The 14,880-nt window shown below is 43.6% G+C and overlaps 1 protein-coding gene across 13 annotated transcripts in view; it reads right to left on the bottom strand.

Annotated features, from left to right (window-relative positions):
* FGFR2 (fibroblast growth factor receptor 2) overlaps nt 1-14,880 on the bottom strand; it is a 121,106-nt gene that overhangs the window by 72,080 nt on the left and 34,146 nt on the right. For 10 of the 13 annotated variants that reach the window (XM_054660541.2, XM_016919500.4, XM_054660537.2 and 7 more), the window contains 2 exons: nt 13,996-14,073; nt 797-966 (listed from right to left, as the gene is read on the bottom strand). In XM_054660541.2, the coding sequence (XP_054516516.1) occupies nt 797-966; nt 13,996-14,073 (248 nt within the window). The remainder of the gene's footprint in view (nt 1-796; nt 967-13,995; nt 14,074-14,880) is intronic. The other 3 variants (XM_054660544.2, XM_001157390.7, XM_054660545.2) reach the window with 1 other exon arrangement.

Here is a 14,880-nt window from a genome sequence, read left to right on the forward strand (position 1 = left end):
TTCATGGCATTGTGTGACGTGCTCTCAAGAATCCTTCAAGGAGGACAGCAGATTGCCGCTGTCATCTCCACACACTCTCCCTTAATGCATCATATTTCATACTCCAGTCTCTAATCCAAGTCCCCTCACTATTCATGCAATCCTGCTCTGACAGGGAAACTATACTGACGCTTCTCAAATTCCACACCCGTTTTAGTTTTATACACTATAAAGCATATAGAAAACAGACTCTCAACTTTCGACCCTTCTGTTATTAAACTCTCCTCATATGAAGAACAACACAAACGGGAATTGTACTTTAAAATTACATGCAAGTCCGGGGTAATATTTTTTTTTTAATATCAAACCCTGACACAGGCAATTGTGACAATTATTGATTCTTGTTAAAGTATCCCTTCTAATTCCTGCTAACTTTTGAGCACTTCAAAAAATAAATAAAAATGTAGGGCTGGGCATCGTGGCTCACACCTGTAATCCCAACACTTTGGGAGGCCGAGGCAGGCGGATCACGAGGTCAGGAGATCAAGACCATCCTGGACAACACGGTGAAACCCTGTCTCTGCTACAGATACAAAAAATTAGCGAGGCATGGTGGCACACACCTGTAGTCCCAGCTACTCGGGAGGCTGAGGCAGGAGAATCGCTTGAACCTGGGAGGCGGAGGTTGCAGTGAACCGAGATCGCACCACTGCACTCCAGCCTGGGCGACAGAGCGAGACTCCATAGCAAAAAAAAATGTAAATAAATAAATAAACAAAAATGTAAGAAATGTGATGTTCTGAAAGCTTAATTCTACCTTGTAGCCTCCAATGCGATGCTCCTGCTTAAACTCCTTCCCGTTTTTCAGCCACCGCATGGTTGGCGTTGGGTTCCCCCCGGCTGGGCAGCGAAACTTGACAGTGTTGGCCGCAGGCACAGCATGGAGCCGCTTTTCCATCTTTTCTGTGTTGGTCCAGTATGGTGCTCCTGTTTTGGAAAACAATATTAGAATGTATACTGATGGACAGCTTCCCCTCCATGAGTAAACTCCGAACAGGTAAGATCATTTCACTTTGCATGTAAATGCTAGGCTATTTTTTAAATCTTTGGGTAATATTTACATTTGGAAAATATTTTCAGAAGTCTAATCCAGCTGGCTGAGCAGAAGGTCCCAGAGAGGGACGGTTCATGTCTACTAACAGGAAGAAAAAAAAAAAAAGTGTTTGAGGCCCCTTCTCTCTCTTGTTCTTGATGCCAGAAAATAATTTCATGCCAAATCATGTTTTAAAATGCTATTTTATATACATATGAACAACATATACAACTGCGACAGCTCAGTCCTCCAAAAATATATCATTTTGGATTGCCACACCTATTAAATGATCACATATACACACTAGTAAAAACAAGTTGTTCTCAAAAGCCCTATCAACTTATCCATTGGAGCCTTACTTTAAGGGCAATCAATACTATAAATTATCATTCTAATATAATAAAATAACCCAGAGAGGCATTCGTACATTTCTCAGAACTTATATACAAACAAACAAACAAACAAAAACTGTATCACTAAATACATACTAACTTTTTTAATTTAAAAAAAAATTTCTTTCCAATGGTGGTTATGAATGCCATAACCCTACCACCCCACCTAATGATAATTTAAGAGGAGGCTACCAATTAAATGATATGTTGAAGTTATGCCCTCCAAATGTCCCCGAAAGTCATAAATACAAGTGATTTCTTAAAGTCAAGAAAAAAGTTTTAAATCACAAAGTAAAGTATATTTTTTCTAAATAAAAGCCACAATATCAAGCCAGAATACCACTGTAAATTCTTCATGTCTGCTAATAATGGCTAATGACTACTACCAACTGAAAGCTTCTACTTTGCCAAGCACTGCTCAAAGAGTTTTTACATGTCAACACATTAATCTTCACAATACTTCAACAAGAAAGGCACTACCATAATCTTGGCTTCCAAGTGGGGAAACTGAGGCACAGCAGTTAAGTAACCTGCCAAAAGCCACGAAGCTTGGAAGAGGTGCAGCCAGGATTTGAACCACATCAGTCTGATGCCAGAGCCCACTATCTTCAACCCTACTCTCCACTGCTAGGAAGATGCAGCTTCTCCATGAGGTTGGAATCCGTACCTTCCACCAATCTGATGTTTAAGGCTGAAGTCCGGGAAAGCCAGCCTGGGTCAAGGCACACGTCCTCCTTTTTTCCTGTCCAGAACCTCTACCGTACAGCAATTTAACTTTTCACATATATGTTTCTGTCTTAGCAAAGTGGTAACCAAAATCGCTGTATTCCTCTGAAACAGCCACCAACAGGGACTTGAACATTGTAGAAGGCTAATTCATAACTATGCTTATTTCTGATGAAGGCTAGACTGAACAACAGCACACACAGTTCACAAACCCAAGGCAAAATGGCCCTAGGCAGGGGCTTTGTCTCTGATGCATATTTAGAAGTCTCCTCTATTCTACGGGTGTAGAGCACGTCCCTGGGGGATAAGGATCCCCTTCACTTAGCAGCCAGACTCAGGGTACAATCAGGAATTGAAATCGCTGCATCCAAACACCTACCCCAATTAGCCTTCACGCTTGCTCTTGAAACCTGTTGTCAAAGGTAGAGCTGAGATTTCTTTACAAGGCCATGCTGTATCTTTATCCCTGTGCTTATCTAAGTGTCAAAGTGATGGGATTTAGGTGCACCCATATGATGCTGAAACAGTGGGAAGAGGGGCAAAACTATCGAAGCCAGGAGAGAAGAAGAGGAAGGAGGAGAAAGAAGGAACAGGGGCTGAATTCCTTCCTTTGAATCCAGTTGCATTTGCAACCTGGGTAGACATTTGGCTCTGGGTGTTGAATGCCCATAAACGCACCTATTCTTTTGAGGGTTCACCAGGGAGTACTTGATTCCCATTCATCCCAAGACTCTCAGGGCCTGGCATATACTGAAACAATTTCAATAATCTTTCATTTTAAAAGCTTCTACTTAGAAAAATCCATCCACAGCCACAGCCACTAAAAAGAAACCATTGAGAGCACAAAACAAATAATGAGCTTTGTCACTACACAAAGACGTTTACAAATCTGACCTAAATGAAAAGCATACCTCATGCTGTCAGGTGTCTGCACTCATGTCATTTGTTTAAGTAAACACAATAGCCTATTCATATGAATTAGCTAAATATTAATGCAGTAACTCTTTCAGATAACATCAATTACTGCTGAGCTGATCCTGTGGAATGTCTTTTCTTTTTTACATAAAAGAAATCAACAGATATGTGCTTACATACCATTAGGCATGATTTTTATGTTCCCTAAAAAAAAAGTGGGATTTAGCTGAAGGAACTAGGAATGTTGTTCTTTTCTGCCCTCACTGGGCCAAGCCATGGGTGAGACTGTAACAGCCCAGGGACCGGCCCAGACCACGCGCACCTATGCAGGCCTGACCTGTGGCAACAGCCCACAGGCAACCCGCACCTTTGTCTTGGTGCCTCGGGAGTGATTTAAGGACTAAGGTGAAATAATGTTGCTGGAATTTCTGGCAGGTAGCCACTTCCCTGGGGTGATATTTCAATCATCAAAGCTACACCTATAAAATCTGCTTCTGCAAAACACAGACACAGCCATACAGCAGGGTACGGGCGCAGTGCTGCTCATCTAGGTCTCAGAGATCTAAGGTTGGGGGCCACCATAAAAAATCCAGGCACAACCCTCCACCCAGGCTCCCATGTGTGACCAGCCCCACCCTGGTGACTGCTAACATCACACCAGCACACAGCCTCTCTTTAAATGTCAAGCTCACAAATATGTTTAATGAACTTGATATGGGAGGGGAGGAAGTCTTTTTTTTTTTTTTTTCTTTTTTTGAGACAGCGTCTCGCTCTGTTGCCCAGGCTGGAGTGCAGTGGCGCGATCTTGGCTCACTGCAAGCTCTGCCTCCCGGGTTCACGCCATTCTCCTGCCTCAGCCTCCCGAGTAGCTGGGACTACAGGCGCCCGCCACCACGCCTGGCTAATTTTTTTTTTTTTTTTTTTTTTTGTATTTTTAGTAGAGACAGGGTTTCACCGTTTTAGCCAGGATGGTCTTGATCTCCTGACCTCACGATCCACCTGCCTCAGCCTCCCAAAGTGCTGGGATTACAGGCGTGAGCTACCGCGCCTGGCTGGAACTCTTTTATAAATTTACAATAGCTCTTCCTAAAATACACTAGCTTTATGTGAACCTTGAATCTGTAAGATCTAGAAAAACAATAATACTATAAGATAGCCCTACTGTGTTTCCTTCATCAGCAGCCTTGTGTCCTCTGTATGTTTTTTGCAGTTGGAAAGGACACACATGGAAATGCCAGGGCCTCCCAAGAACTGCAAAGCAGCTGGAGACAAACACCATCCAGGCACTTAGAACAGGCTCCTCTACCTAAGGAAGCCCCTTTTATACCAAGGCTCGTGAACAGCTTTAACAACTCTCATTTGGAGAAAGAACTCATGTACCAAATTAAAGATCTACTGAAGCAGAGATCAGCCTTGTCCATAGTAGATGCTTAACAGGGATGTTTACTCAACAATCTTATCTAAAATGAATCTGCAGGCCAGGCGCAGTGGCTCACACCTGTAATCCCAGCACTTTGGGAGGCCGAGGTGGGCGGATCACCTGAGGTCAGGAGTTCGAGACCAGCCTGACCAACATGGTGAAACCCCGTCTCTACTAAAAATGCAAAAATTAGCTGGACATGGTGACGCATGGCTGTAGTCCCAGCTACTAGGGAGGGTGAGGCAGGAGAATTGCTTGAACCCAGGAGGCAGAGGTTGCAGTGAGCCGAGTTCATGCCATTGCACTCCAGCCTGGGTGACAAGAGCAAAACTCTGTCTCAATCAATCAATCAATCAATCAATAAAATGAATCTGCAAGCTAAGGACACATGAGTTTCCCTGAACTTTATATACCTTAGAGGTGTATGAAGAGCGGGCTTAAAGTCAGCTAATAGAGACGTGTGGTATAAACTTCCAATGGCATTCAAAATGAATGACACTAATCCACCTGTAAAGGAAACAAATTAACCTCGATGAGAGGTATGGTTCCTTTGGCTCTGACATTCTTAGACCTTCTGATGTAATAGGTACCACAAGAATGATGTTCTCCTAATCATCAAATACTAAGAATGAGCTGATTAAAGAACAGTCAGACCCAGACACAATCAATCAATCCCATCCCATCAATCAAATCCCATCACCAGCGTATAGCATACCTACTCATTATCATTTTCTACACTGTAACAGTCATTGCACATTAGTAATAATATTAAGTAGAATTTTACTTTAAGACAACAGAAGTCTTTTAAGATGCAATGAGTTAAAGAGAGATTTATAAACCCACAGAAACTTCCTTCAAAGGACTCCAACACAGCCTTTATTATTCCCACCCCAGAGCCAAGTTATTCTTTCTCAGGGCCCCTTCTTTGTGATAGATGTGTGCTTCCAACATCAGTGTCTCTGTACTGAAAAATACTCCTTCTGATGCTGACCAACAACAGTAGGGCACCTGGAGGGTACAGCTGGAGTTGTCTTTAGCCTATGGAGTAGGCACTCAAGCGTTATTGGATGGATGGATGGATGGATGGATGGACGGATGGATGGATGGACAGATAGATGACTATTAAAAGCTTTAGCTATAAAATGAAGTAGTTGCACTGATTAAGGTCCCTGCCAGTTCGAACACACTTTCCAGGTATCTATGTGCTAGGCAGGTATTGATTCTGTCAACAAATGGTAGGATTATATGATTTCTTTTGACCCTGCGATTTAAACTTAGTGAGAAACCATAGGCTGCTGGGCCTGCCCCCACCAAAACCCTTGCACATCTCAATGCTGACACCTAAGGTTTATAATCTACTCTCTCTCTTTCTCTCTGGAACCAAAAAAGAGAGAACACGGCCCAATGATTTAAAGGAGAAACATGGAATCATATTACCAGGCTGTACCAAAAGAGACCTCGGTGACCATCTGGCCCAACGACTGATGATATCAATGTCATCCAGAAAGGTTAAGTGATTTGATCAAGGTCACACAGCCAGAGGCCGGGCTGAGGCCAGGCCCATCTCCAGCTCCCTGAGCAGTATTCCTTCAACCACTCCAGCCTGCCCTTTGAACTCTCCCATGGTAATTAAGTCAAAAGTTCAAGATTTATGTGAGCAGTGGCCACCAATGACTGCCAACTGTATTTTTATGGATGCAAAAAATTTTAAAAACACAGCCTGTTCCAGCTCCTAGATTAAGTCTCACAAACTCTCTAAAGCCCCACTAAAGCCTCTGTCTCGAGTCTATAATTAGGGCTTTTAAAAATATCACTAATCAGGACATTTGAATGCTTTGACTCCTGACAGGGGAAACATGTCTCAGAGCTCCCCACTACCCTGCAGTTCTGCTTTCGGTTTGGTATAAACTAAGAGAAAACAAATCTAACAAAATATGGAGATGTGAGTGAAGATATGATTATGAGGGGGTATGTCTGTGGCTTTGAGAAATCTCATTAAAAACTTGCTAACCAGCCAGGCATTCAATCAGAAATATATGTTTTCAAAACCAAGCAAGTTAACCACAAGTGAAAGAACTGAGCCCACTGGCAGACCAGTTAGCCCATGGGAATTCCCAAGATCTGCCTTCAAAGGAAACTTCTCCAATCATTGGCTATGCTGTTTGACCAAGGAGGAGACTGAGAAAGATATTCAGTCCAACCATTGGATGGAACACCATCACCAGTCTTTGTGATAAAATACCAAAAGCAGCTTTTTCTTTTTTTTTAAGAGACAGGGTCTTGCTCCATTGCCCAGGCTGCACTGCAGTGGTACAACCACGGCTCACTGCAGCCTTGACCTCCTGGGCTCAGGTGATCCTCCCACCTCAGCCTCCCAAGTAACTGGGACTGCAGGTATGAGCTACCACACCTGGCTAATCTTTTATTTTTTGTAGAGATGGGGTCTTGCTATGCTCCCGAGGCTAGTCTCAAACTCCTGGGTATACACGATCCTCCTGCTTCGGCCTCCCAACTAGCTGGAATTACAGGTGCGAGCTGCCGTGCTGGCCCAAACCAACTTATTGATGATGTTTTCATTACAAAGGGAATTTCTAAAAATTTGCAAAGCCTGTGTGGGTTTTTTGTTGTTTTTGTTATTGATATTGTTCTTTTCAATTCCTAGAAACTTCAACACAACTAAGAAGCCTGCTGTTACCAACTTAGGATCTCTACCAAGTAAAAATCCCAATTAGAACAAAGATGACTTTGAACTGTTATCGGCAGGTTAATCAATGAAATGAGTTTGGAATCTCAGGCTAACTACCTTCATTTTCCCTAGGTACTTCCAAAAAAAATAGCCTTTCTCCCTGACATGGAGTGTGGGCATCTGCAGGTCTCAACAGGAATGAAACCAAAAGAGAAAATTACTTTTTCTCTCATCACTCGAGAGAAAGAACCACTTTAGCAGCAAGAGTCTTGATGCAACTGTCTCTCCATCACTTCCCTCGAGTTAAGCAATGGACCTGAACTTTTCGTCCATCATGAGCTTCTCAAAAACTAAGTCTCAAGCTCTTCAGAAACATTAATCACCGAAACAAGCTGGAGACAATAAAAATCCCTCGAACAAATGGATATATGCATCTACCTAGTTGCTGCCAGATAACCCATTAACATACCTAGTACCTAGGGAAGGCAAGAACTAGTTAACTTATACTTTTCTATGCGAAAGGATAAATTCTCAACCCTTCAAAACCCTCAACCTGGATGCATTTCAAAAATTAGCATATGAAACTGCAACTTTCTTTCTGGAGAAAATGTGTTGCACTGAGGGGCATATGTAACAGCATTATTTCCTGGCAACCAGGCTTGTAATGACATCACAGGACTGTTTCACTTGGAAACATCTAGTGCTGGTACCATGTGAGGTCATCAGCTAGTCAGCTGCTAAAATATGACCAGAGAATGCCCTGCACATCTGTGATGAAGAAACCAACTTAAAAAGATCAATCAAATCAGCCCATGGCTGGGTTTTTCAATGCATGTACAACATGATGTTAATAGATACAGTTTTGCTTTTTTTTTTTTTTTTGAGACGGAGTCTCACTCTGTCGCCCAGGCTGGGGTGCAGTGGCACGATTTCGGCTCACTGCAACCTCCACTTCCCGGGTTCAAGTGATTCTCCTGCCTCAGCCTCCCGAGTAGCTGGGACTACAAGCGCCTGCCACCAAGCCCGGCTAATTTTTATATTTTAGTAGAGATGGGGTTTCACCATGTTGGCCAGGCTGGTCTCGAACTCCTGACCTTGTGATCTGCCTGCCTCGGCCTCCCAAAGTACTGGGATTACATCCATGAGCCACCGCGCCCGATCTTTAATTCTTGATTGTTATTTTTGCCATTGTATTTGGCACCCAAGCTTTTCGTACTCTGTACAGAATCTAAAAAATACTCTAGCAGGCAGCTGAGCTTGCCTTCTTATGTTAACCACCAAAATTAGATCAATAATCTAGCAAATCAGCAGAGGGAATAACCTGCAATATATTTTTCCAACTGGAAGATACAGAACTAAATTTTCAATTTAGTTGAAAAGGAGAAAAAAAAAAAAAAAAAACTCAAAAAAGCCCAAAAATGTCACCATCAACACAGGGTCACTGGAGCATCATTTGTCAAAGTTCCTAAAGAAGAACATTCAAACACACCCCAGTGGCATTTTCAGACAATCAGAAGGCACCAAAGAAATCAATCTGGACACATGAGTGTTTTCCAGGTGGCTGAAAATGCAAAGAATTTGGTGCTTCTGCAATTTTCCCTATTAATCGGGTCAGGCATTTGACACTTGAGGTGGCAAAAAATTGTTTTAATGGCAACGTCCCCTTTCCTGCCTTGCCAATTACCCCGGCCGTGGCATTCCTCTGTCCACACAGGCCACAGCTGCTTAATCTCAGCCGCCCCAGGCTGCACCTGTGAATCAGACCAGCCTAATCACACTAACAGATGGCAGAGGCCAAGTAGCCAGCTAAGAACCGCTATCACTTTAAATAGCATCTAATGTTTCACAGACACCAAACAGAGGCACCTCCTCACAGCAGTATCTCCCTGGTACAGCTAACACTAGCCCTTAATCACTGCAGAGCACCCATTTCAGGAGCAGAGTTGCTGTCATTCGAGAGCTAATTACAAAAGAACCCTGCTTGCAAGGTGAAGGCATGGCAAGTACACTGTTGGTTGGCATTCATCACATGGGTGCTCTACCCCCTGGCCCTTCTGCATGGGCGCTGGGCAGTTAGGAACACTGTTCACAATGCAAAGCATAAGGTCCACAGCACATAATCCTTCTGAACCACTCAGCCTGCCTGTCATGTAATCCATACCTTGCTGTTGCATTCTATTGCTTCACATGGTTTCACGGTAACCTGCTATTAGGCAGGTAGCCGACAACCAGGACAACGCAGTTCCCCAGGCATCCAAAAACCAAGCTGACAGAATCTGATGTCTCAATCCATAGAGAGGGCACCCACATACAGTAAAACTTGAGAGCTGTAAACACCTGTACAAGCATTCTCACTCCACCCCCATCGTGACCCTAGGATGCTCTCAGGCAACAGGCCTACAACTGAAACGCAGCCCTTCTTTTGCTTGCTAAGCCACAATTTTCCATTCAATAAAGCAAGAATAAATACTCTCTCCACCTGATCGGGTTATTGGTGGCATGGACGGAACCAGCAGCCAGCACAGAGCCTGTCTAGCGCAGGCCCTCGGCATCTTTGCCTCCAGCTTCATGCCAGAGCCACTGGCCAAAAGAAGTGAGTGGGCCAGGTGCCGTGGCTCACGCCTGTAATCCCAGCACTTTGGGAGGCCGAGGCGAGCGGATCACGAGGTCAGGAGATCGAGACCATTCTGGCTAACACAGTGGAACCCCATCTCTACTAAAAAATACAAAAAATTAGCCGGGTGTGGTGGTGGGCGCCTGTAGTCCCAGCTACTCGGGAGGCTGAGGCAGGAGAATGGCGTGAACCTGGGAGGCGGAGCTTGCAGTGAGCTGAGATAGCGCCACTGCACTCCAGCCTGGGCAACAGAGCAAGACTCCGTCTCAAAAAAAAAAAGAAGCGAGTGACATGCTCCACTGTATCAGTGCTTTTTATTAAATAACAATAATGATAACCTCTTTAGAAGGCTGGTACAAATCACAGAAGATACTTCCACTCACCTTATTATCCACTGTTTTACGAACAAGACCGCTAACAGTAAGCTCCCATTCAGGGCAGACCTCCACGTGCAAATTCTAAGCCAGTGGTTGTCGCATTTCAGTGTGAATCAGAATCAGCCCCAGAGTTTCTGAGGCAGTGGGTCTGAGGAGGAACCTGAGAATCTGCATTTCGAGGGAGTTCTCAGGTGATGCTGATGCTGCTGGTCCAGGAACTTTACTTTGAGAACCACTGCCCTAAGCTTCCTCTTGACAAAAAGTAAAAACTGCATCAATCAAAATATTTCTCTTTTGCCCCAGCTGCTAGGAGACTCAGGGACAAATCTAAGTCTTCACTTAAGTAACTCATTTATCCGAGGCACCTACCAATATCTATTTTATCTTTTTGCTTTAAAAAGCTAAAAGACAGGCTGGGCGCAGTGGCTCACACCTGTAATCCCAGCACTTTGGGACGCCGAAGCAGGCAGATCACCTGAGGTCGGGAGTTCCAGACCAGCCTGACCAACGTGGAGAAACCCCATCTCTACTAAAAATACAAAATTAGCGGGGTGTGGTAGCATGTACCCGTAATCCCAGCTACTCGGGAGGCTGAGGCAGGAGAATTGCTTGAACCCGGGAGGCGGGGGCTGCGGTGAGCTGAGATCGCACCATTGCGCTCCAGCCTGGGCAACAAGAGCAAAACTCCCATCTCAAAAAAAAAAAAACAAAAAAAAAAAAACCTAAAGGACAGTCTTTTCAACAAACAGTCCCAGAACCACTGGACATCCACAGGCTAAAAAGTGAATCCACACACACACCTTACATCCTTTACAAAAATTAACTTAAAATAGATTACACACATAAATACAAAATACAAAACAATAATACTCCTAGGAGGTAACATAGGAGAAAATCTAGATGACCTTGGGTTGGGTGATGACATTTTAGGTATAACACCAAAGGCACCATCGATAAAAGAAAAAACCAGACTACATGAAAGTTAAAAATTTCTGCTCTGCAACAGACACTGTCAAGAGAATGAAAAGGCAAGCCACAGGTGAGGGGAGAAACTATTTGCAAAAGAGATGTAATAAAGGACTGTTATCCAAAATATACAAAGAACTCTTATAACTCGACAGTAAGAAAACAAACAACCTAATTAAAAAATGGGCCAACGGCCTTAACAGACATCTCACCAAAGAAGATACATGGATGGCAATTAATCATATGAAAAGGTGCTTCACATCATCTGTCATCAGAGAAATTTAAATTAAAACAACAAAATACCATTACACACCTATCAGAATGGCCAAAATCCAGAACACCAAGCACATCGAATGATGTGGAGCAACAGGAACTCTCATTCATTGCTGGTGGGAATACAAAATGGTGCAGCCACTTTGCAAGGCAGCTTGGTGGTTTCCTACAAATCTAAACATACTCTTCTCACATAATCCAAAAATCACACTCCTTAACATTTACCCAAAGTAATTGAAAACTATGTCCCCACAAAAACCCGCATAAAGATGTCTGTAGCAGCTTTATTTGCAACTATCAAAACTTGGAAGCAACAGAGTTTGGTTTTTTTTTGTTTTTGTTTTTGTTTTTTGAGATGGAGTCTCACTCTGTCACCCAGGCGGGAGTGCAGTGGTGTGATCTCGACTCACCGCAACCTCCGCATCCTGGGTTCAAGTGATTCTCATGCCTCAGCCTCCCGAGTAGCTGGGATTACAGGCATGCACCACTACACTTGGCTAACCTATGTATTTTTAGCAGAGACAGGGATTTTGCCATGTTGGCCAAGCTGGTCTCGAACTTTTGTTCCCAAGTGATCCACCCGCCTCGGCCTCACAAAGTGCTAGGATTACAGGCGTGAGCAACAGTGCCCAGCCGAGATATCTTTTAGTAGGTAAACGGGTAAATAAACTTTGATACATACAAACAATGGAATACTCAGTGCTACAAATAAATGACCCATCAAGCCATGAAAAGACATGAGGGAAACTTACATGCATCTTACTAAGTCAAAGAAGCCAATCTGTAAAGGCTACACACTGTATGATTACACACCCTAAAGTCAACCACAGCCTTTGGGTGATAATGATGGCAGTGCAGGTTCATCAACTGGAACAGATGTACCATTCTGGTGGGGATGTTGATAACAGGACAGGCTATGCATGTGTTGGGGAAGATTATATGGGAAATCTTTGTTCCTTCCTCTTTATTTTGCTGTGAACCTGAAACTGCTCGAAAAAATAAAGTATTGCCAGGCGCAGTGGCTCACACCTGTAATCCCAGCACTTCAGGAGGCCGAGGCGGGTGGATCACTTGAGGTCAGGAGTTCAAGACCAGCCTGGCCAACATGGTAAAACCCTGTCTCTACTAAAAATACATAAATTAGGCTGGGCACAGTGGCTGATGCCTGTAGTCCCAGCACTTTGGGAGGCTGAGGCAGGTGAATCACGAGGTCAAGAGTTCGAGACCAGCCTGGCCAACATGGTGAAACCCCATCTCTACTAAAAATACAAAAATTAGCCAGGTGTAGTGGCAGGCCCCTGTAGTCCTAGTTACTCAGGAGGCTGAGGCAGGAGAATTGCTTGAACCTGGGAGGTGCAGGTTGCAGTGAGCCAAGATGGTGCCACTGCACTCCAGCCTGGGTGACAGAGCAAGACTGCATCTCGGGAAAAAATATATATATATACATAAATTAGCCGGGTGTGGTATATTACTTAGGCCTTGTTTAAATGTACCAAATTGACTAAAATCCTTTTAAGAAAAATGTAGAATATACCATGTAAGCAGAGAACCCCAATACCCTATGTACAAACACTTTAGGAACATTCTAGCCAAGTCATTGGAAAATGCAAGTAATGCTATATTGTATTTTGTGTGTTGAATAAACATTTGCAAGCACCCACTCTTCTGAGCACTATACAACTAGGAACTCATGTAATCCTCGTAACAACCCCAGAAGATAGTATTATTATTATTATTACTCCCATTTTATAAAGAAACTAAGGCACAGAAGTGAAATGAGCAACTCAGAAGTTGTGAAGCAAGATTCAAACCCAGGTTGCCCAGCTCCAAGAGGCTACGCCATGTTCTTCCTCGCAAGTAAATGGCCTCTCCCACGTTAGCACTCAGTGTTCACGGCCCTCATTAAGCAAGCCACCCTTGGCTCCCTTTTCAATCGTGGTCTACAAAGTAAGGCACACGTCCTTCATTTTCACTCAGCATGAGGTGTGTGTTGTAGGAGGCCGGGTTTCTCACCCTAGGGATGATTGACATCTTGGACCAGATAATTCTTTGTTATGGGGCTGTGCTCTGCATCCCTGGCCCCTCCCCAGCTAAAGGCCACCAGCACCCCCTCCCTCTGTTGTGACAACCAAATATTGCCCAATGTGCCGGGAGAGCAAGAATAGGCAATTGCCCCAGTCACGCACCACTGGATTAAACCAAGCACAATCACTGATTACAAGGAAAACCAAGATGTTACATGGTTCTACTATTCTTATGTCTCTGAATAGGGAGAAGTCAAAGGGAAAAGGGAAAATCAAGGAAAGAAAAGTAGTAACTGCTTTGAAAAACGAATGACCAGTGACACGAGAAGAAAGGACAAACGACAGAGAAGGCTGTGCAGCAACACTGGTTTATTCTCAGGTTTGAAAGTCAGGAAAGTAGACACAGCGGGGAAAGGCAAGGGCCGCGGGACACAGCATGGCGCAGAAGAGTCGACAAGAAGACAGGTGACAGGCAGGACTTCCCTCCATGCTCCTCTCTCGGGGACCATCGGAGCCGGGCAGTTACTTACTCTTGTTGTTACTGTTCTCACTGACAAAATCTTCCGCACCATCGGTGTCATCCTCATCATCTCCCGATGAGATGGCATCTGTATGCAAAAGAACATATTCCATGGATGTGTTTTTTGCAAAGCAAAAAGGTTGCAATTATCTACAACTGAGACCTTCTCCATAGCAAAGTCAACAACCCAGGAACCCTCGCAAAGAGCCTGGGATTGTTTTCAGTTAAGATAGTTTTAATGGCTTAAATTTTCCCTCCATGATGACAGTTGGTCTATGTTATGATTCTCAATGTTTTCTGCTTTCACGCTATTTAAACAGGCTATAAAATTGGATATATGAGAACTGGATTTCAAGCTTCAAACAGTATTCAAGCCCCTGACAAATTTACCAATTGTGTAGCACCCAAAGACTCTTTTTCCAACATTAACCTTTCAGTATGCAGGGTCCCCTTGAAGAAAGAAATTGATCCCTAACAAAACTCAGTCCCTGTGTGGCCCTTCTCATCGTCAACTAACATTCTGAAAGCAGAACTTTAAACTCGGCCACAAAGGGGGCCTGTTCTGTCCCGCTCACTGCATAGAAGGAAATCAAGGAGAGAAATTCGAACTCTATTAAACGAATCAGAAATCTTGAGTATCCAAATTTCAACCCTATATTCTAAATGCCAAAGATGTCAGTGGTACAAAAAAAAAAAAAGCATGTATTTACTTAAATAAAAGCGTACTCTCTTAAGAAAAATGTTACTTTGTGCACAAGAATTCTATCATTCTTAATGATCGGCCTTTCTGGTGCACCAGGTCCCAAAGAAGAATTTCAAAAACTATGAAGCTGTATGCCTGGCATCCAATTACAATTAGAGATCTCACTACCTTTTCACTTGGCCAAAAAAATGT

The sequence above is a fragment of the Pan troglodytes genome, chromosome 8 (genome assembly GCF_028858775.2).
Source record: "Pan troglodytes isolate AG18354 chromosome 8, NHGRI_mPanTro3-v2.0_pri, whole genome shotgun sequence".
NCBI lineage: Eukaryota > Metazoa > Chordata > Mammalia > Primates > Hominidae > Pan > Pan troglodytes.